This window comes from Protopterus annectens, chromosome 6.part0 (assembly GCF_019279795.1).
Source record: "Protopterus annectens isolate FY-2018-M chromosome 6.part0, PAN1.0, whole genome shotgun sequence".
Taxonomy (NCBI): Eukaryota; Metazoa; Chordata; order Ceratodontiformes; family Protopteridae; genus Protopterus; species Protopterus annectens.
Genome location: NC_056737.1, coordinates 138,219,564 through 138,244,069, shown reverse-complemented (window position 1 = coordinate 138,244,069; position 24,506 = coordinate 138,219,564). Strand labels below are relative to the sequence as shown.

Here is a 24,506-nt window from a genome sequence, read left to right as displayed (position 1 = left end):
TTTTATTTTACATTTGTTGACCGGGATAGTCCAAATGGATATATGTCCATTTTCAGTGGAGGCCCGGGAGAAAACCTCCATACAGATGAACACAAGACAGACAAGTACAAGAAAAACTGGTACAAATTTACATGTTACACATTATCAATTTAGAGACAAATCAAGATGAAAACTTTTCATATTTTATATATATATATATATATATATATATATATATATATATATATATATATATATATATATATATATATATATATATATATATATATATATATATATATATGATTCACTTCCAGGTTTCAGTACAAGCACTAAACAATTCATTATTCTTTTATATATCAATTCTTGGATCTTTTCAGTTTACATAGAAGGAGAGGAACTAGTCCTTACTTATTCAGTCGGTTTGTTCAGATTTATTTGGCTAGACCCTAATGAGAAAGGCCAGGGAGACCTCTAAGGGTTCACCGAGGAAGGGGGGAGAAATTAGTCAGGGGTGGAGCAAGGACATAGCCAGCGTTTTTTGAGGTATTGAATAAGATTCTTTTTGAATAGGGCTGAAGAGGGTTCTGAGGTTAGGTCTGCAGGAAGAGAATTCCATGTTTTGCCAACAGAGTTGGTAAACAGAGATTCCATGGCTGAGTTGTTAGCCTTAAGTGTGAGAGCTAACATTTTGTTGGAGGATCTGAGAGTTTTGAGGTTCTGGTAGGGGGTGATGAGAGTTTTAAGATCAGGTGTGTGTTCTGGCTGGTAAAGGATCTTGTGGGCAATAACTAGTTGGTTGACCAGGAGTAGATTAGGTAGTTCAAGCCATCCTAGTAGTTTTAAGGTAGGTTAAGGCACTGGTGAGTTCTATGGGCAGAGGCAGTTGCAAATTTGGCAATATGATTATAGCAGACCGTGTACTTGTTCAGGTCAATTTTACTCAAATTTTTGACTAGGGGAGAGGCATAGAAAAGTGCAGAGAGTAGATGTGTGCAAGCAAGAGTAGTTCTGGCTAGGGGAGTTAAGAAGGGTTTGATCCTGTATAGAGTGCCCAGTTTTTTATTAACTGTTTTAATTGTATGGTTGATATGCAGGTCAAACCTCAGGTTGTTATCAACTATTATTCCTAGGAATTTAGTAGCGGGATCTGGTGAGATAATAGTACCATCCCTTGATTTAATAGAGAAGGCTAGAGTGGAGGACCTGTGAGATGGAAAGAACAGCAGCAGTTTAGTTTTTTTGGGATTTAGTATTAGATGGCGATAGAGGAGCCAGTTTTCAACTGCATTAAAAGTACTTTGGGATAAGGCCAATAGCTCTTCAAGGGATGTGGCAGAACATATTAAGGTTGAGTCGTCGGCATGTTGAATGCAGGTAGCTAGTGATACAACCTTGTGCAAGTCATTAATGAATAAGGAGAATAGGAGGGGTCCTAAGATGGATCCTTGGGGAACTCCAAGTGTGATAGGTAGAAGAGTAGATAAGTTATTTTTCCAAAGGACTATCTGCTGTCGACCATTCAGGTATGATTTAAACCACTGTGTGGTCTGGGTATGTAGGAAATTTGATTCTAAGGTTTACAAGAGCAGTTGGTGGTTTACCATGTCGAAAGCCTTGGAAAGGTCTAAGAAGATGACTGAGGAAAGTTTATCACTATTACGGTTTTGGTTTATGATATTTGTAAAGGAGAGTAGGGCAGTGGTGTTAGTATGGTTTGGTCTAAGGCCATGCTGAGAGTTTGTCTAGAGATTGTTTGCTAGTAGATGGGTCAGGAGTTGTCTATGGATACATTTTTCCATGAGTTTGGCTAGTATAAACAGGATAGCTATGGGTCTGTAATTTGAGAGTTCAGTGGAACTGCCTCCTTTATGGAGCGGAATAAAGTGGGAAATCTTCCAGAGAGTGGGAATGGTAGCTTCCGATATAGTTCTGTTTATTAGAATGGATATCAGATAGGCTACTGCATCAGCTGCTTTATGTAGGTACTTTGCAGAGAGGAGGTCTGTGGCTAGGGTGGTTGGTTTTAGTTTACTAATTAGTTTTTGAATAAATGAGGTTGAGACTGGTTGAAGTTTAAAGATGTTTTGGGTACTGGGTGTATTGGCAGTTGGATTAGGTCCACTGGGGGATAATTTATTAGCTAGTTGTTGGATGGTTTCAGTAAAGAAGTTATTAAAGGAATTGGTAACTTTTGCAGGGGTGTTAGTTTTTAAATTTGTGGTGATAGGGGTGAAGGATTTTCCTGGGTAGAGAAGCTTATTTAGACCTGCCCAGAATTTTTGTGGTTTATTTTGGTGTTTCTGTTGTAGGTGACAATAGTGATTTTTTTTATCGGACATAACACATTTTTTTAGTATCATTCCTTAAGTGTCTATAAGTAAGATGGTCTATTAGGGTTTTAGTGACTCGCCAGGTGGCCCATACTTTGTTCCTAAGTAAGATTTTTTGCCTAGTTTCTGCTGTAAGCCATGGGGTAGGTTTAGTTTTCATTCTAATAGAACGTTCTAGAGTATGGGTGTTTAGGATGGATAAAAATTTGCTGTTAAACTATTTTACAGCCTCCTCAAGTTGCAGATGCCTGAGGGCAGATCAGTTGCAAATTTTGAGGTCAGTTTTGAAATTAGTAAGCTTAAAGTTTTTTCTTATTCCTGATTATTTTATAGATAGGTTGTGTAGGTATTCCAGCCTTCTGTCTGATAATATAGGTGAGAAGTTGATCACTTATGCTGTCAGGAAGGATTCCAGCTTTATACATGTCGGGTTGACTGTTAATAAGGATCCAGTCTAGGATAGTTTCTTTATCGTTAGGTTTAGTTATCCTGGTAGGGGAGCTAATGACTTGTGTGAAACCATTAAGGTTAATATGTTGAGTAGAGGGCTCTGAGGAGCATGTGTACCAGTCTATGTTAAAATTCCCAAGAACAATGGTTTCTTGGGGGTAACTATTTGACACCCAGTTTAGAATGTCCCCAAGAATTTGTTTGTTTTTACCTGGGGAGATGTAGACCCAGACAATATATATGCATTTGTTTTTATTGATTTGCAGTTTAGTAGTAATAATTTCAGCCTTGTCCTTTCTAGTTGTTTGAGGGGTGTCAATGGACAGCTCTAGTGTAGATTTATATAGGATGGCTACCACCCCTCCCTTCTTAGTTGTGCGGTCAGCTCATAATATATTATAACCTGGTGATATAATCTCATTATCTGAGTTAGATGGTTTAAGCCAGGTTTCAGTGAGAGAAAGAATATCTGGACAGAGGTTTTCAAGTAGGGCATGGAGGTGATGGACCTTATTATTTATACTTCTAATATTTAGATGGCTAATCAGGAGTGAGTTGGGTAGACTGTTTAGGGTGTGGGTGTTAAGGGAAGAGGTAGTCAGGATGCTGGAGTGATCGGTAGGGGCTGGGCCAGGGTTTGCGTGGATGTCACCATCCATAGTGAGATTACATGGAGTTTTGATAGTTAACTTCAGAAACTTAAGGATAAGATTTTGGTATTTTTTTAGCTTTTGTGTTGATGTGTATAGTTTTAATAGGTAGGATGCATTGAAGGCAAGAGGAGCTAGATATAAAGGCAGTGTTCAAGTGATCTAACTGACTGGGTACAGTCAGAGTGATAGTATGCCTTCCTGAGAAGTGAAGGTCATAAAGAACTTTATGTTCATAAGCAGTCAAAATGTATGGAATAAGCATCAGTGTTAATATGGGGTAAATTAGAAAACATTTGATTGAGGAGAGCCGTGTTGCCATAGTAAGGATGTGGGTGCGTCTATGTGGTATGAAATAGAACATTAGGGTGGGTAGGGGAATTTCAATTACTTGTTCAGAAATGTTTGATTGGTTAAGGAAGAGAGGGGGTGTGGTCAGTATACTAGGGGTGGGTGAGATTTGGGGGCAGGGAGAGGCGCTAAGTGAGCACAAGCACATCGAGGGTGAGCAGAGCAGGGCTTTACCAAGCCACGAGTATCTTAGGGTCTGTGAGTTTTGCATGAGTTCAGTTTTTCACTTTGGATAATTTTAACCTTGTTTCCTGCCCTTACTAGTTAAGGTCACTAACTCACTGTAGGATTGTCTTGATTTTTCGGCAGTTTAAGGAATGTGAAGGTAGGAACTGAGCCAGGAGATACTTTTACCCAAAAAAAGGCAAATATGGGATATGCCAATGGTTCCTGTGGGTTTTAACTTATAATAGCCACAATTGTACAAAATTACAAAAAGTATAACAAAATTATAAAATGTACAAAAGGTACAATTGGTTTGGGGCTTAAGTAGGGGTGCCTGGTTGTATTATAGACCCAGTACGGCTAGCTAGCTTAGTTCAACAATTTGAGTAGAGAAGGTAATAACCTTATCAGGGCCTTCATTTATTTTACTGTGGGGGTGTCCTTCTATTTTTCAGGCCTTTCAGGAGGTCAGAGTAAGGGGACAGTACCAAGTAAAAGATAGAGAAAGTTATAGTTTATTATAAGATGGAGGTATTCAGTAAGGTTTAGTGTACGTTAGGTAGAAATTGTATCTGCTATTAGAATAAACTCAGTCTTTCAATAGTGGAACCAACACATTCACTTTTAAACAATCGTTCACAATACTGAGGCAGACTAGCATGTTACAGACCATAAATGCCTTAAAGTACCATTGCAGTCTGTGTAAAGCAACATTAAACTGTACTGGCTAGTATGACATACAATAATGGACAAATACAAGTTTAGAAACAGTTCTAGCAATGCATACAGTGTTGTAAGTTAACTAGACTATGCTATAGTACTTAGTCGCAGTATGACTATCTGTACTGTTGAGAGTTGCTGTTTTTTTTTTCACATTTGTTTTCACAATGTCTTATTTAAGCAGTGAGTGTTCACTTTATACCTCAAAAATGTAGGCTTTTTGAATATAATTACTGTCTGCCTCTGTCTATCAGAGACATGGAGGCCAGACTTAGAGAAAATTTTCCAATTTCCCATCCATTGGTCAAGGTCACGGTTAAATAGGTCTAGGGATGTGCTCTGCTTCACAGGGATGGGAAGCTTGTTTAGTTTTGCTTAGAGAGCTCTTATCATTATGAGAGTGGATCTTCCTCAGTTCAGCTCTAACTTTTTTCATTTTGTTGTATAACATCTTAAGGTTAGGATTCCAATAGTGTCGTTTGCTGTTAGAATTTGTTTTGGACTTACTTCTAGTTGGTACAACAGCCTCTATATACCAGTAACATGATTGTACAGGGTCCCCTGTGAACAATTCTGCATAGGCTGCAGTGAAGTCGGGGTTAGAAGGGACATTGAATTTTCACAATGTATAATTTGATAGGATGCAGTTTGCTGTGGAATAGTTAACTGTTACATGGTTTGCTGGGATTACTGAATTAATTTTTATTTTGAATGGAACAGCTTTGTGGTCTGACCTCATCAGTGAGAATGACACTGGTGGGTATGCAATGCTCTCCTATTTTGATGAGTACCAAGTCCAGTATATTTGAACCTCTGGTGGATGTGCACACTATTTTGTGAAGGATGTTTGTGTTAATAAAGTCCTGGAATCATTGAACCTGTGAGTTTGAGGCAGTGTATGTTTCCCAGTCTATAGAGGAGCAATTAAAGTCTCCCATAAATAGAGTATTTGGTTTAATGATGTCTCCAGCAGGCCTAGGTATGAGCCATGGGATTCTTTGAACATAGAGGATGATCTATTGCTTGCTAAAAAATGGTATTGGTCTTTGTCTACGGTGATCTGCACGTGGATAAACTCCAGGGCATTGTCCTGTTTAACCACCTAAAGATATACTATTGCTAATGTAGAGCAAGACTCCACCCCTTTTTGGTCCTGTCTGTGCAGGTGATGATCCATTTGTGTGGAAGGCACTGGAACATTGCACTGCCAGAGTACTTATTGTGGATTTAAACCATGTCGTGGTAATGGCACAGATGTATACATATGTGTGTATATCTATAGATATATATATATATATATATATATATATATATATATATATATATATATATACTCTAGAGTGAGGAGATCTTGTAGGATGGGTTGTTTCTTGTTCAGACTGTTAGCATCAAGCAGTAATGCCTTTACGTTTCTTTGGGTTTATTTGTTAAGTCAGTAATTTTGTCAATTTGGTATTGCCTAAAAAGGCTGTAAGAGGGTGGATAAAGCTTTAGCCAGTATTCATAACCATGCACAGACCATCCTTTGCAAACCAGCATGATTTGTTAACCTTGTCCTCCCATGCTGACAAATACTGAATCCCTCTGGAAAGACACCAGAAATTAAGCAAATTGTTGAAGTCAATCATTTGTTCATACTGTGGCATCATTCTTGGTGAAGAACGAATGCTGTTTAGTGCAAGGCACATATCTGCCTGAGACACATATTCAGAAATATTAATAATGTGTCTCTTCATATAGTATAGGGAGGTATGTCTCAGGTCATTATCTCCCGTAAGGGCTATGATAGACTCATACTAGTACCTGTGGTGTAGTGACTTAAGTGCATGTGTAACTTGGTGGAACCTGGCTCCAAATAAGCAACTAACCATAGGTTCATAGGTTCATAGGTTGGTACTAGGCTATCAGCCCTAGGGCCTATACAAGCCTAGCCATAACAATTCCCTGGCTATTTCTTCTCACACTATTTACTTCCCTGGACCCCTGTTTAGCAGGGCGACTGATGTGATCCCCGGTGTGAATTTCCTTTCTCCCATCCAATCATCAAGGTTTCTTTTGAAGAGGGCCAAAGAGGCACTTTGCTTGACATGTATGGGCAATCTATTCCAGAGTCTGTGGAGTCTCTGTGTCAGGAACCTATCCCTCCAGTAGGTTTTGTTTATTGTGATGACATGGTTTAGATCCCTGGAGCATGTGGCTCTGAGGGATTGGGATTTCTTTAAGTGTAGCATGTCCAACAGCTCTGGGTTTGACATGGCCTTGTATGTTAAGCAGAGACCACCTCTGAGTAGACGATATGTGACAGAGTATAGCTGGTGTTTTTTAAAGCGGTCAGCATAGGGCATCTGCTTTAGGCCTGTGATTCTTTTAGTGAGGTATTTCTGCGACCTTTCCAGTTGTTGCAGATGTCTTGAGAGGTACATACCAAATGGGGCGTTGTATTCTATAATGGGTCTAATGAGGGATGAGTACAGTGGGACAATGACCTCCTTTTTTCTGGATGAAAAGCCCTTAGTGATGAGGTGTGCCACATAGAAGGATTTCCTGACTATTGTGGCGATGTGGTTATCGAAAGTGAGACCACTGTCCACCTGTGTCCCTAAGTCTCTTATCACACTTTTGGTGTTTAGTGTACTGCCACCTATATGGTAATTCATGGGTACATGTTTTTTCCCAAAGGGGATAACTATACATTTCTTGGCATTGAGCTTGAGCTTGAGCCCATGGCTATGGATAGAATTTTAGAGACTTGAGCTTAATCTCTTGGGAAAGCTAGGGCAGATAAAAAGAACTGGGGAAAACAACAGCAAATTAAAGAGAAAGGCACAGGAATGCAACATTAAGCCAGTAAATGATAAGCAGAATATAAGACTCAAGCAGCAAAACTGGAATATAGACAGCTGTAAAATTACTGAAGCACAAATCCTGAAGGAGAATTCACAATACTGCCACTACTGAAATTCCACTACAGATTAAGACACCAGACTATGTAGACATTTATCATTAAAACTGTTTATGGATAAAATGTAATAAATTACTAAATGAGGCAAAAATCTGATAGTAGTTCACAGTTCTGCCAAAACTGTGAATGAAGCTACAAGATTAAGGCTCCAGATGGGTCAAAATACGAACAGCTAGCTTTTACAAGTAATTTTACTTATGCAGATATAAGTACAGTATAGTGTACAAACAAAGCTAAAATATTGTAGTAATACGCAGCCTTCCTACACCTGTAAATGAAGCTGTAAGACTAAGGTCCCAAAAGAAAAATGCAAACAGATAACTTTTTTGGCTAAAGTAGAGAAAAAAACAGAAAGTATCACCAAAGAGATCATGCTAAAAGTGTGGCTTAAAATATTTATGTATAATTTAAATAATAGTTTTTTTCTTACCTTTTGATGAAACAATTGTGTCTCAATCTTCCAGGCTTTCCATACATCTCAGAGTCTTGAATAACTAGCTTGAAGCCATCACAAAATCATTCATTTTTAGTAACACATGATGTTCATTTGAGTGAGGTAATCACATCACCAGTAGATTTATAAAGTAATAGAATCATGTAATTTTACTGTGACTCAGGCCTACTGCCATTTGCTGTCCAACCTGCATAACTCAGTTGGACAGCAAATGGCAGTGAATTATTCCAGATGAGATGGATGTATTAGTCACAAACATGGATGCTTTCCTGGTAGCACAGCCATTAAAGTAATTAGAAGAATAATAATTCTGCCGACAACTCCCAATAACAGAAAAACAAACACAAGCTGTAATCTTCCCCATCGTTTTTTAAATTTATGCTTGTATTAACACACGGCACAGTATCCACCTGTCATTGTTGTTGCTCTCTGATCTGCCTGGATTTCTTGGTGCTCTTCTATTCACCTGCCTGGTGTTGTTGCAGCTGTTTGACATCATCATTATCATCATCATCATCATCATCATCATCATCATCATCATCCACATATAACTTAATCCTTAATAAGTAAAAAAAATGCAAGCTACAGCAGCTGAAGTCTAATGTTTTTGACCCTTGAAAGCATATAAATATACATAATGTTTCTTCTTCTTCATCTTGTTGTGGAAGAGTAGATATTGTTCACAAAGGAACAAGTCTCAGATCTGTAGTTTCTTTCCGTTTTGCCAAAGTAGGTTGGCATACAATCTATGTGTGACTGAAAACAGAGCAATGCTGGTCTTGGTAGCTTGTTTTTTACTTCATTAACTGGGAAAAGCACAATGCTGGTCTCTCAATCCTCAGATCTCCATCAGACATTCTATTTAAGCAGCCATAACAACATGAATTCTTCCAGGCATTCTGATATTCCACTAATATATGTGTGTAGGAAGCAGGAAAAATAATGCTCTGTTAGTGGCTAAACTTACCTGCAAACTAACTAGAAATTGTAGTACAAGCACTGTAAGTAACAGAGGCTCTACAAATTAAGGGTGGTAGTGCTTAAGAACTTCAGTCATATACATAAAAGCAGTCATTTTAATCGTATTACTGGGGAAGAGGTAACAGTGTGTCTCTTCAGTTTATTCACTGTTCTTGTATACTTGGGAGTAGGGAAATAAAATTGCAGAAAACAAAATTAATAGTGATATAGGAATGAATAGAAGAGTCTGATTTTCATTTATTTTCTAGGCACAAACACTGTGTAGGTTCCTATTTCGATTTATGATGTTGGTTCTCATTTCCAGGTGGATATATGCACAAGTTTACTGACTGGGAAGTGATATTGATGATTATGGTTGCCAGTAGACAACAAACATTTTGAACTGCTTTTTTCTTTAATTTTTGATTAGTGCCCAAATTAATTAAATTTGTGTGTAAAATTTTGATTTTGTCCATGCTAGGATGTGGGATGAACTATCACAAGAGATGTGCATTTAAGATAACAACTGCAGTGGAATAAAGGAGACTTTCCAATGTTAGGACTGAGTACCACTCGATCAGTTTCAGCTGAACCACTATCTTGCAGTTCTGAAGAAGCACTTCTGGTATGTTATCCATGATTGTTGCATGTCCCACTTAGATAACAGTCATGTCATTAAGCATATATTTCTGAAAGGAACAACATGATCAGAATAATTGTTTGATGAAGCAGATATGTGTTCCCAATTGAGAAGTAGGAGAATTAAGAGCATGTTTTGGCCAGAGAGGTTATAATGAGTGTATGGTTAACACAGTGGTGGATTCTAGTTCAAAAAAACGAAGTGATGGATATAAACCTTGGTTGAGGCAAAGTCAAACAGAAGGTGCAAAACATCAGAAGAACAAAAGGCATGATGGTGTCAGGCTTTACTTCACGTATAGTAGTGACATCAAAGATATACAGGGTATAGTCAGAAAAAATTGGAACATATTAAGAAGTGATCCCAAATTGGATACTTTGATTAGTGAAGCACCTAATTTTGGCTATAGACGCAATAAAAATCTAAAGGATATACTATGCAAAGAAAGATCAGCCTCTGGTAGAAAATTATTGATCACAAAGGTAGGGACGGTAGCTTGCGGTACATGTAAGGCCTGCAGTAGTATTAATAGGTCCAACACTTTCAAACATCCAACAACAGGACAGGTATTTGAATTCAAGGCCAAGGCCACATGTAGAACCACCAATGTGGTTTATTTGGCCGAATGCACACAGTGTCCGGTATATTATGTAGGGATGACAAATAATATGTTAAAGGTTAGGATCCTACAGCATTTGTCCAGCATTAGAAATAAAGATCAGCACAATGCACTTTATAGGCATTTGATAAACAACCCCACACATACATTTTTATTTAAGGTTATTACTAATGTGAGTCTAGGAGTAAGAGGGGGGGATATTAAACTGCTTACGGAGACACTTGAATCCAAATGGATTATAACACTGGGATCACACAGATATCCAGGCATAAATGAAATTGTTCCTTTAAAACCTGCCTTACAAAATAGGCGGGTAAGACACTAGGAATGTTGGATTCTGATTGGTTGTTAGTATGTTTAAATGTAAAGACCAGTGATGTTTTATTTGTCTGATGAAGGGTTGGTGAACCCGAAAGCGCTTACCACTATTTGGAGTTTGTATTCGCTGTTGTTTTTATTAAAACAGTGTTTGTTTTTACAGCCTTGTCTTGCCAATCTTTCTTTCTCAAGTCTAATATATGTGTGTGTGTGTGTGTGTGTGTGTGTGTGTGTGTGTGTGTGTGTGTGTGTGTGTGTGTGTGTGTGTGTGTGCGTGATATATATATATATATATATATATATATATATGTATTGCCTGATCCTTCTGTCTGTTACTCTTCTAACTCCTCAAGTTCTGTTACCATGACTGTGGACCAGCATTTACTGTTTGTACTTTAATTTGTCTGTATTTATGGAGCACTGAGCTTTATGGTCAGCAGTACTATGAAGTGCTGGAACATCCAGAGATTAAGAGGCCCACTGTATGTGGTACTGGGAATCTTTATGTAGATGTCACTTGTTTATTTATAAGTACAGTTTGTCTTGCTCCCTGCTGTATTAAGAGGATCGCCATTCATAATTGCCATTTCATCAATTTCTTATTACAGGTTTTAATTCAACGTACAATATAAATAATCGAGATCTGTTAGCGGCTCAACTTACCTGCAAACTAACTAGAAATTGTAGTACAAGCACTGTAAGTAACAGAGGCTCTACAAATTAAGGGTGGTAGTGCTTAAGAACTTCAGTCATATACATAAAAGCAGTCATTTTAATCGTATTACTGGGGAAGAGGTAACAGTGTGTCTCTTCAGTTTATTCACTGTTCTTGTATACTTGGGAGTAGGGAAATAAAATTGCAGAAAACAAAATATAGTGATATAGGAATGAATAGAAGAGTCTGATTTTCATTTATTTTCTAGGCACATCGTAATATTACAGTATAACACTGTGTAGGTTCCTATTTCGATTTAGCCGGAGCATGATGTTGGGGAGGGAGTATTCTCATTTCCAGGTGGATATATGCACAAGTTTACTGACTGGGAAGTGATATTGATGATTATGGTTGCCAGTAGACAACAAACATTTTGAACTGCTTTTTTCTTTAATTTTTGATTAGTGCCCAAATTAATTAAATTTGTGTGTAAAATTTTGATTTTGTCCATGCTAGGATGTGGGATGAACTATCACAAGAGATGTGCATTTAAGATCCCCAACAACTGCAGTGGAATACGGAAGAGGAGACTTTCCAATGTTTCCTTAACAGGACTGAGTACCACTCGATCAGTTTCAGCTGAACCACTATCTTGCAGTTCTGAAGAAGCACTTCTGGTATGTTATCCATGATTGTTGCATGTCCCACTTAGATAACAGTCATGTCATTAAGCATATATTTCTGAAAGGAACAACATGATCAGAATAATTGTTTGATGTTTTTATTCAAGCAGATCATTACTACATATATCCATAATGCAGTCGTTAAAGTATATTAGTCAAACAAGCAGAAAAATATCTATGTCCCTATCTTATTATGTGTTCCCAATTGCATTCTGGATAACTGACATAGAATTATTTACCAAGCTGTTCTTGTTTGCGGGTATATATTTCTTCCTTTTCTGAATTCTTTCCTTCATACTTATAATTTATTTCCAGTGCTGAGGACCCTTCTTGATGGGCCATAGACTGAGTAATTTGTTTGCTAGAAATTTTAATTTACATTTATTTCTGAAAATCCAACATTTGTGGATGACTCAGTGCCTGCACTGACACACACTATGGTGTAATAATGAATACACATGCATGCCCTCCAAGGTCACCAGTTCTTTTTTGCCACTTGTACTACTCGGATCTTACTCTTTGTCATTAATAAAGGCTTGCATTTGCATGCCTAAACATCACATTAATTATCTATGTGGCTGTCAGGTTACAAACTAAGAAATGTTTTGTCATTGCGTAGGGAAAGGATGGTATAATGAAAACTGCTACATGTGTTGGAGGTTCAACTCAACTACTCAGAACTGAAGAATTATTTACGCATTTATTTACATTTGTTTACCGGGTAGTGTTCTACTGGACCAGGGGTCCGGTTTCAGCAGAGACAAGAGGTTGATAAAAAAGCACAGCAATGAAAAAGAAAACAAATTACATACAAGAAAGAAGTAAGATACAATTTCCAGGTGCAGATAAGTGAAGTAAAAAATATATAAGAAAAGGAGTAAAATACAAAATCAGAAGTACAGGTAGGTGATATACCAATTATGTGCAAAATAAAAAGACTGTATTCATAATCCTCTTTTATATATATATATATATATATATATATATATATATATATATATATCGAAATTCAGTATTTCGAGCCCATAAAGTGGAATCCTGAAAAGAATGAAGGCTCAGAAGTGCAAAATTCAAAATCTCGCATACTGGAAATTTTGAATTAGCACTTCTGCTGTACTCAAACACACACCTTCCTCCCCACACACAAACACATGCTCTGTCCTACATAAAACATGCCCCCTACTTAAATATTCTAACTCTGAGGTCACCCTACATACAAAAACACACAAAACACCACCACGTAAGCTACATTCTCCTCGCACACACATCAAAGCAACAAAGCACACTAACACACACCACAGCCCCTACCAAAAACCCTTAATACATAAACACTTACCTGAATCCATGACCACAGCGAAACACCAGAAGCGCTAATTCAAAATCTCCGGTATGCGAGGTTTTGAATTTCACCCTTCTGAGTTTTCTTTCTTTTCAGGATTCCACTTTATGGGCGCGAAATAATGAATTTCGATCTTTCAATATTTTGAGCTTCTAAAGTGAATCCATATATATATATATAAATATATATATATATATATATATATATATATATATATATATATATATATATATATATATATATATATATATATATATATATATAATTAGTAATGGGAAATGGGTAAAGACAAACATAAAAGGAATGTAACATAATGAAAGTTATCAAACATTTTGAAATAATAGAGAGGAGAAGAAGAGAAGTACGTAGATGGGACAGCTGGAATTTTTGAGTAGAAGTTAGGTTGAAGGAGTTATCCTGGGTGGGTACAGGAACATAGCCAGTGGTTTGTAAGGCATTCTTTAAGAGTAGTTTACATTTACGATTATCAGGATATTTAAGTATATGCTGTATATGTAGGTTCCAGGATTTGCATTTTTTTTTTTTTTTTTTTTTTTTTACTTTAAGGAGTAGTTTATCAGAAGATCTCAGGCACCTGGGGTTAGTGTAGGTTGAGAAGAGATGGGCAGTAGTCAGGTCTGTGTATGATATTATGTGCTATGGAGAGTTGGTTTAGAGTCAGTAGGTTGGGTAGTTCAAGCCAGTTGAGTTGGGGAAGTGCGGTACAGTGACGTGATTTATGGGCTGATTTACTGCAAAATTGGCTATTTTGTTATAACAGCTCTCAAAGTTGTTTAGGTCAGTCTTACACAGGTTGGTAAAGATTTGTGAGCAATAAAGAAGGGTGGAAAGTAAGCAGGTTCTGGCAGTGGAAGGTTTGGCATAATTAGTTAGGAATGGTTTGGCTCTATAGAGTGAGCTGAGTTTGCTATGAGCTTTTTGGATTGTTAGTGATATGTGCATGTCAAATTTTAGACAGTCATCTATTGTTACACCAAGAAGTTTAGCTTGATTAAGTGGTTCTATTTTGTACCATTCGATGAATGCAAAGTAAGAGAAAATTTGCTATTTTTAGTTATTTTATTGCAGAAGACCATATGCTTAGTTCTATTAAGGTTGAGAATAAGTTGAAGATTGGTGAGGTATTTTTCTACATCTTGGAGAGATTTTTTTTTTTCTTGTATATCTTGGGGAGAGGGAGCTGAGCAGATAAGAGAGCTATCATCAGCGTATTGAACAATGGTGGCTTGTTGATTGGAGGGTCTGAGCTCATTAGTAAATATAATAAAGAGGAGTGGTCCAAAGATGGAACCTTGGGGAACTCCCACAGAGATGGGTAGGAGAGGTTGCAGTATCTTTTCCCATCTAGTGAACTGCTGTCTGTTTGAAAGATAACTATGAAACCAAGACAGGGCTGTTTTACTAAAGTTGTATGTTGCTATTTTGTTGAGCAATATTTGATGGAATACTGTATCGAAAGCTTTGGTCATATCTAGAAACACAAATGAGACAAGCTGACCTTCATTTTTTGAGGAGATTTAGAGTGTTAGTGAAACTGATGAGGGTGGTAATAGTACTATGCTTAGGTCGGAAACCATGTTGGGTGTTAGATAAGAGGTTGCTGTCAAGGATAAGAGGTTGTTGTCAAGGAGATAGTTAAATAGTTGCTGATGGACACGTTATTCTAAGATTTTGGAAAGGGGGATAGGATAGCGATTGGACGGTAATTTGTGAATTCAGTAGTGGGACCGCCTTTGTGTAGGGGGATGACATGTGATATTTTCCAAAGGAGTGGAACATTTTGTTACAAAATGGAGCAGCTGATTAAGATAGATAGATAGATAGATAGATACAGGGTATGCAATGGATGGGACAGCTAGCCTTAGAAATTTAGAAATTCACTAGGCAGCTGATCTGCTGCAAGAGTAAAGTGTTTTAATTTGAGTAGGGGATTTTTATGTGGTCAGTTTGGATGGGCTTAAATGAGAATGCAGTTAAATTTGGTTCAGAATAAAGGAAAAAGTTGTTGTCTTGCTTCAGGAAAATTATGATATTCATGACTAAGCTCTTTATGTGGAGACCAGTGACAACATCCTTTTTACTTTCCTGCTCAGAAAGAAGAATTTCAGAGGCAAGATCCAGGCTTGAATCTTCTGCAGGCAAACCGAATATCCATGTTGCTTCCACCCCCAGATCCTGCAGGTTTTTAGCTCTTCCTTGACTTTGGAAGATCTGAGTCTTTAGTAGCTTAGTCCAACTTCCACTGGGGGGGGGGGGGTATCCCAAGTATCTTACTGTATCTATTTTTTTCAGGTAATTAGCTGAAGCCTGTTAGTTAGCAGCCTAATCACAGTAAATTGTGTCTTTTCACCATGTATCATTGACAACCAGGACTAGGGATGATCTCCCTTACCCACTGGCTGTGAAGGGCATAAAGCCTCAGTAAAGGAAGGCCCATTTGGTGTTCCCCCAACAGGGGTTAGGTCTCAGATGTTTGATGAGTGGTGGGTCAAAGTCACAGGTATGAGAAAACACTCACAAAACACTCACAGAGAGCTTATTTTGAATGAGGATTGGGACAGAACTCTGCCATTAACTAGAGCATGTTGCATTGTCATTCCCAGTCCCCTGATATCAAACACCAGTTCATCATCAGCCTACCAATGTCCATTATTAGTGGATATCATTATAGTCCATCATCCTCAAAGTCCTATGAGGATACAGAAGAATTTGAGGCCACTGTCTCAGAGACTGACAAGCATTAGGAGATCAGGCATTGATCAGATATGCTTAGTACACATTCTGTCGCACACCATGCAGAGCATTTGATTAATTGAGATAAACTTCCATAAACAAAGGCAAAAGAAGTGCAACAAATTAATTATGAGGCATATTACTAAGATGTATGCAGTGTTGCATAAAAAACATAACAAACTTTGTACTTTTACACAAACTCTACCACTGGAAAACTAGCTGAGATGGTCCTAGGCCATAAAGATTCCCAAAATATCACAAAGAAAAATCAAGTAAAAAATGTCTTTTATTTGTAGCCCAAGAGGAATAAGCACTTTCATCCTGCTTAACAAGTCAACCATTGATGTGGTTGACTTATTTAATTCCATACCTAAGTATGTAGGATTGGAACTTTTGCATGAATCTATGGTTTTAATATTCTACTTTGGACAGTGATATGATTCAAATATTGTTGGAGTTTATGACTACCAACCTAGATGATAATTTCATCTATTTTGAGGGGGAGTATTTCAAGCAATTCAAAGGTGTTGATATAGGGGCATCTTGTGCCCTCATATTTGCAAATCATGTTTTGACTGAGTGGGAACACAGACATGTATTCAACAGTCCTTTTTCAAGTAAACTGAAACTTTATGTCCAATATTTGGATGACCTGTTTGTTCTATGGAAGGGAGATAAAAATAGAAGCTGAAAATTTTGTAGCATATTTGAGCAGTGTGTTTTCCCTTACTTTAAGTTCACCCACTCATATAGTGAAAAAGGTATATTCTACCTGGACACACACATATCCCACACAGAGAATGGGTTTAAATCTAACATCTAGCACAAACCCACTTTTAGGAACTCCTAATTAGAGTACAACAGTTGCCATCCTATGTCACAGAAAAAGAGCATACTTAAAGGCCATTGTATTAGGGTGGCCAGAATGACATCTGATTACACTGATGTTGTTAATGAATTAAAAGTTGTGGGGAATGTTTCTAGAAAGAGGGTATCCACCCCATTTAGTGGATGAGACTGTTCGCTATGTCTTATCACAATGGGGGATACAGTACAAACCACTGTAGGGGGTTGGACTGACATCTGGTGGTGAAAATTTAAATGAAAGTGTGCATTCTAGAGCTATGGTTCTCAAATTCAGTCCTTACTCATCAGTGATTAAAGAAGTGGTGTCAAAAAAATTGGAATATCCTTAGGGGCGATGGGGACATTTACAATTTAATAGGAACTTCACTGACGTTTGTGTTTAAGACTGGAGTTAATCTCAAGAGTAGTTCTGAGAAATTTAAACCATCCAGTTCAAAGAGAGCCCCCCCCTCCCCAAGGTACAGGAAAATGTGGTTTGTGTAACCAGTGTGGGTTTATTTGTGAGAATGTGTATGTACAGTTGGCTAACATAAATAGGACCAAAATTAAGTTTCAGAAAAGGAACACATAATGTTGTATATTTAGCCTTGTGTCCCACATGCCTGGCATTTTATGTCAGGGAAAACTGAAAGACCTTTAAAGAATAGAATCTATGAGTGTATGTATAATATTAGAAAGGAGAATACAAATAGTGCCTTATACAGGCACTTGATGAATAACAAAACTTGTCACACCTTTAAATTTGCTATTCTAGAAAAAATATTTGTTAATCCTATGGGTGGTAAGACTAAGCTCTTTTTAGAAGAGAAAGAAGTGGTCTGGCAGTTGAGGCTTAATGCCAGTAACTCCCCAGGTATTAACAATTACATCCCCCTCAAACCTATCTTAGAACTTAGAGCCCGAGTGATACAATATAATAAAACACTTCCTACAGCACTTTTTAGTACATATATTTTTAATACTCACCTTTTTAAACACACTTTTTACATGTATTTTAATGTGTATTTTAACATGCAGTTGTTAATATAGGTTTTTCTTTTATTGAAAAATTATTTTTATTATACTACTTTGGTACATGTTATTTATGTTGTAATGTACCTATTTCTTTAAGTAGTTACAGTTCTTAAGTAATACATCATTTCCTTTTACCTCATTTTTACATCTGTATAAACACTTGCAATGCTATTTTATTGCTGAATCTGATGAAGGCCTGTTAAGCAGGATGAAAGAGCTTATACCTTTTGTATTACAAATAAAAGAAGTTTTTACTTGATTTTTCTTCACTGTATTTTGGAAGTCTTTATGGCCTAGGACCATCTGAGCCAGTTTTGCAGTGGCAGTGATTGTGTATTTGTTGCCTTAACTACTGCACTCAGAAATTTGGACAAACTTTGTACTTTTGTGTGTCAAATATCTTAAGAAAATAAAGTATTTTTCTTTAAGGGACAAGTTCCTAATTATTAAGGATTATTTTGTCAAAGTTGCATTTTCCTGGATTAGTAATCTCAATAGCAAATTTAATGCAAACCTTCAGGAGTTAGCATTTCTTGACATGTTCAAAAATTCAGTAAGCCCAATATATAAAATCACATGTTATAGTTTGCTTGCACTGATTTTTTTTTTTTATCTTATCTTCCCCGATCTTCTGCCCATGATCTATGCCCATTTATGGTGCCTCAGAATGCAGGGAAACATTTTTCATTCACAGATTTAAATCTGATGAAAGGTATCATTCTCCTGCATAAATTGAAAAATATGACTTCACTGTCTCCACACCCTCCCATTACCTCTACTCTCCCTGACTTTTAGTCAATAGTAACCTCACTAGAGTTTCACACTACTCAATTCTTAAATGCGTGATACAACATTATTGGTGTATTAATCTCTCAAGTGAAGAAAGCTGTAGCTAGAATCCCCTGTGAAGCTGGGTCTTGCTCCTCTTCTATCCTTTCCTTACATCCTTATTTTAAACTGCAAGCAATTGTTTTACTTGTATGTTTTTGAGACATCCAGTAACTTGGAACACAATTAATATTTCTAATTACGGTTCTAGTATTTTCTACAAATGTGATATTCTCATTTATATCCTGTGAAGTATGCACTGCCCTCTTTCCAGTACTGACTGAAGGGATTTGCTTTATGAGTAGTTGGTGATGCTGTTTATGTCACCAACTCAGTAAACATTTACCAGCTTGGCTTCCCTCAAACATACTCCTCTCAATGTCTGCACAAGACTTTATAAAGCCAAAAACTGAAACTTTAATAACATATGCTGAAACAGTTTACCATTGTCCTCTGAAAAAAGGAAAAAATGTACAGTGAATTAAGTCATCTAATGGCTAATATTTAAAGTGACATTACTAAATAAACACACAAAATCCATAAGTTAACTGGACATATCATATAATCTTTAAACTGAATAAGTCTACTTTTAAGAAACAAACCAATATGCTAAATTGTTAGAGGATGTTATAGTGTATAATTAATTCTAATCAAGGTAAAACAAGTGACTAGTTCTTACTTTTCCCTTCCCCCTTATGTATTGATTGAAATAAATATTTTGATGTTATAATGTTATACTATTATATGGATAATACTTCATAAATTTGTTAGTGCTTTATCTTGTTCCTGTTTAATAACTCTGTTTCTGTCTTACTTCTTTAATAGATCATGTGCTTATCACACATGCTTAGATTAGAGACATAGCTCTTACCCACATAACAATACATTAAATGTTCATTTATGTTTTAGTTTATTGGTCATGGCTGTGCATTTTCCATAAGTTTTCTTCTGCATGCCTCTTTAAACTTATAATACCTCAAGGATTTCAAAAAATGTATTTGCTTTTTGTATGTAATGCCTACTTATAGGATACCAAACATATTTTCTCCTTCAATTAATAAGGTCCTAATTATTGCAAAAAATAGTTTGTTTTAATTTTTTTATTAGTTCTTTAATCAACGGGAGTCACTCTTTCCTTTCTTTCTCCTACTGCATTTGCTGAGTTGTCATTGTCAAATCTGATAATGTTCTCTATACTGTTTTTGGAGTCAGTTTGACTAAGGAGATCTTAAAACTAGAGCTTTGTCCATGCTGGAAATAAATATACCAATAACTGATCTTGGTGGCAGTTTTTTTTAATAGATGGAATAGTTAATGCTATATGGGCTCTCTATCACCAATGCTTCTGGAAGATTTAAGATTTATGGTATCCAGGTAGGTAGAAAACTAATCATATTGTCTCTTTTATATTTTAAGATACACCATAAATTCTTATGTTACCCCGCCCCTCTATTTAGGTTGAATTAATAATAATAATGCTTGTATTTCTTTTTCATTTTCAGCAAATTATTTTTACAGTGACTCATAACTGAAGTTTTCCACTAATGGTTTGGAACTTTTGATAGCAATTTCAAAATATAAACAAATACCCCCACTGTGCATATAAACAATAAGAAAAGAAGTGAAATGTAGCTATGTACACTGTTTACAAAGCTCAGCACACATTACACAAGCAATAAAATAAACGATAATAGAATAAACCAATTTAGTAATAAAATCACTATTCTTGAACAGCCATATTTATCTAAGAGACATTGCCATTGCTGAGGGAGTCATTTGGAAGAATCACGCCACTTAGAAAATCATACAGCATAACTCAGATAGTGACATAAAAGATTGTCAAGATTGTACAGGAAGGGAATAAACAAACTTTTGCTAACAAATTTAGCCCCTAGAAGTTTAACCACACTACCTGAGACCTGGAATACCTCCAGAGAGGAATTCCAGTATGCTTGCTGTTGTTGCTTAACCCCAAAGATGCACAATTTTTCAATGAAGTAGAAGAGGGAAGTCAAAGATCCTCAATCATCATTACTTTGCAAGACAAATGATTCCAATGCACTCTGTTCTTGGGGCAGTCCTAGTATGTATGGATATTGTCTGCCTCATCTTGTCCACATCACCAACACTTGGTATCCCTTTTCATACCTATCCTCAGCTGCCTACAAGGTGTATTGTACCAATTGCATATCTTGGTACTTGGGCCACCTCCGTAACATCTTAAGGACTTCCCACAATTGCACCCACTGTTGGTTAGTTAGAACCACAAGTTCCATATTCTTCCAATGACAGCATGTCAACTTCCTCAAAGCCACTGCTTTTGTACAGCAAAGGACTCTATAAAGTATCCCAGGTCTACGTATACTGGTGTGACCCCACATATCCCAGGAGAGCATTTTCCCATACTTCTCTAAAGGGGAAATCCTTTGGTCTATATATGGCCAATTTGCCAGTAAACATATTATTCATTCAGATCCAGCTGAAATTGCAATTGAAGATTAGACATGCTTCTTAAAGTAAGATATGTTGAACCATTTAAGATCTGTTTACAATCTGCAATCCCCACAGAGATCCATTGAAGATTTACCAATATATTAATTAAAATCCTTGTTTCTGGTTGGTTCTAAATGTGGTCAGTAAGAGCTCTAACCCAACCATGCCCACTGATCATTATACATTCTCAATATAACTAAATGACCCAATCCTGAGGTATGTCAAAGAGGTAACCAATATTAAGGCTGTCTCTAGGGTGAGGGTCATATAGTGGCCCCTCTATCTTCTGTAACAGTGCACATAATTGGGAAGCAAGAGCATATGTTGTCAAATATGCGACAACCTATCTGGCCACTGAGCCTGAGAAGGTAAGTGACTGAGTTAGATATTCCGTGACCTTCTCCATAAGAACAGCAGAGTCAATTAAAGACCAAATTTTATCTCTAACGAATTAACAGATTCCTAAACAATTAAAGGATATGTGGTAAAACCTTTGTATAGTAGCTGGCTGAGACTAGATGTATCACTACCCTGCAAGCACATAGGAGTCCCAGTTTGAATGAGACTATACCTTTAAGACTTATATTGAAGGCTAGGGGATTGTTTCATTGATTCTCTTATGTGATTTGTTAATTGTTTAGTTTTTTTGACTATTAAAGGCTGTGCTTCTTTTTTTGTTTTATGGTCTGATTAAGTGCATGGTATATGCACGAACACACTTACCTATTTTATTATTTTAATAAATGTTCAGTGATTTTATTCCCTGGCTGTGTTGAATGCTGTAGTAATGTTTTAGCCATATTGCCTCTCCTAGATGGAACAAACGTCAGTCCTTTTGATAGTACATCTGCTAATTCCTGGTCAAAGGACATACTAGAAAAATTGTAAATTTTAAAGTCAACTCTCTGGTTATAAATAATTGCACAAGTATACTGAGGGACCATGTTCATTGATGTAGTCACTTCTGTTAGTTCCTCCACCCATGATATGTCCACTGTAGTTGGTTTGGCTGTTGGAACTGGGACCAGTTGTTTGATTGCCATTGGTTCCTCTTGGGAGGTGTTCAAAAATCCTGGTTGTTCCAATGGTTATCACGTTGTTGTTGATTGTGGTCATCATGGTTCCTTTTCCTGATCCTTTCTGAACACCTCAAGAGTCGAAATTCCTTGGGATTAGTTAAAGGGATAGCAGGTTTGCTGTATTCTTGAGCATTTCTACCATTAACCATGGGTTCTTCCTGATGAATAGTGTTATTGTTGATCAGTTCAACTTGTTGCCAGCTCCTTTGTTTACCCTAAGTCTGAGATGGTGCAGGGTTAGGATACGCAGTACTTCTAGCATAGTCCATCCTGTCTGTCTCCATTTTCCTTAGTTTCCGTGCTTTTAAGCATTCTAGGTGCTGGTCAGTACTGTTGAAAATTCTTACGTGTTCAAATTTGTATTGCCCATACTGGATATCCTGCTTTATAAGGTTATCAAGAAAGTTAAGCTTATCACCTAACTTTTCAATACGTTTAATGTTATGTTTGACTAATAATTTCAGCAAGTCAATCCTTGTTTATCAATTAGGGCCATAAGGCCATGACTGAGGGGAGAATTTTTCTTCAGGCCGATAGCTGTCAGGTGTGCAAGTTTACAACATTACTGGGTGTTGGGGAATATGCCCTTTCTCTAGTTTTGTGCAATTTGAGAGTTAGACTATAAAATTAGCAAGGGGGTGTGGAGGGTGAAACAGGCATGCTCCCTGGCAAAACAAATATATTTTTGAATTTTCATTTAGAGTTTTTATTTAAATGCTTCAGTATTATTCCTCAGTACATGTGTAGTGGCACGTTGATCTTGCCTTAGTCAACATTTTCTTGTCAGTGTTATTTATGTTGTCATTTGGTTATTTCACTTAATTTTAATGTACCTGCGTGTGTGTGTGTGTGCATGTGCGTGTGTGTGCGTGTGTGTGTGTGTGAGTGTGTGTGTGTGTGTGTGTGTGTGTGTGTGTGTGTGTGTGTGTGTGTGTGTGTGTGTGTGTGTGTGTGTGTGTGCGTGTGTGTGCGTGTGTGTGTGTGTGTGTGTGTGTGCGTGTGTGTGTGTGTGTGTGTGTGTGTGTGTGTGTGTGTGTGTGTGTGTGTGTGTGTGTCTTTGAATATATATCTGTGGCCATTCAGTTGAAGTTCTAGCTTTGCTGATGTTTTCATTTTGTTTTTACTGATTGTTTTTTCAGAGACCTTCTCACTTATTGTTTTAGTTATGATGTAATTGGGATTGGGCTTCCTTTGCAGCGATGGATTGTTATGGGATTACTTTAACAAAGCAGCTAAAATATTCTTTGAGATCAAATGTTTCACCTGAAAACTGCATAGAAAAGACTAGAAAGCAAAGTCCATGAATGAACGGGAAGGAGACAGTCACCTACACACTATCATGTAAAGAATTTTTTGTGTTAAACTGGCTTTATTCCTTCATTCAAATGGCCTTGCAGGTGTATGACACCATGAATTCACACAGCTGTTTCCTATAATATAACAACTGATAAAACATTTTTAAACAAATGCATTGTAAAGAACACAGAACTCTTCTGTGATGCTAACAATAAGTACATTTTTTCTGATTCCATTCTAAGGCAGAGATATATTGTCTGTGTATCCAAGAGAGCTAAAAGAGCGGACAACAGTAGTAATGGGCTTATGAATGACACAAAATCCAGTGGCATAATCAGATCTAAGCATTCACTCTTTTTCAAAAAATGATACAGACAGCACAGGATACAGATAACACATATGGTGAAAAAGAGATTTCTTCCTATTTAAGGTGAAAAAAAAGTTGAACATTCGTGTATTTCTGGAAGGGAGATGCTTAGACTTAAAGCGTAATGTAGTATGAAAAAATTTGAAGATATGCAAACTATGTTGTGCAATTCAGTTTCCAAAGGCAGCTCTGAGGGGTGATAGAATATTCAGTTGCATGGTGGCAGATGGTAGACTTAAGAAAAAAATTACAAAAAAAATATAATCTTTGCAGATCTCTAGAAAGGCCATGGCTGGAATACAGGGAACATCCCCATTATGTTACAAAAGGAAGGACAACAGAAATAGCAGAAACAGTGCAGAAGCCAGTTAAGGCCATGGCTGGAATACCTGTTAAGGCCCTGTCTGGAGTACTGTGGACAGCTCCACTTATCCTATAGAACTAATGGCAGCAAAACTAACAAAATGTTGAAAAGACTAAACTGTTCCCACTTTGTAGAATCCTTGTAAGGCCGTGGCTTGAATGCAGTG

General features: G+C 37.0%; 1 protein-coding gene across 1 annotated transcript in view; it reads left to right on the top strand.

The window, feature by feature from the left end:
• Positions 1-24,506, top strand: part of PRKD1 (protein kinase D1) — a 1,412,470-nt gene that overhangs the window by 496,532 nt on the left and 891,432 nt on the right. The window contains exon 5 of the mRNA XM_044073466.1: positions 11,773-11,933. Coding sequence (XP_043929401.1) covers positions 11,773-11,933 — 161 coding nt within the window. The remainder of the gene's footprint in view (positions 1-11,772; positions 11,934-24,506) is intronic.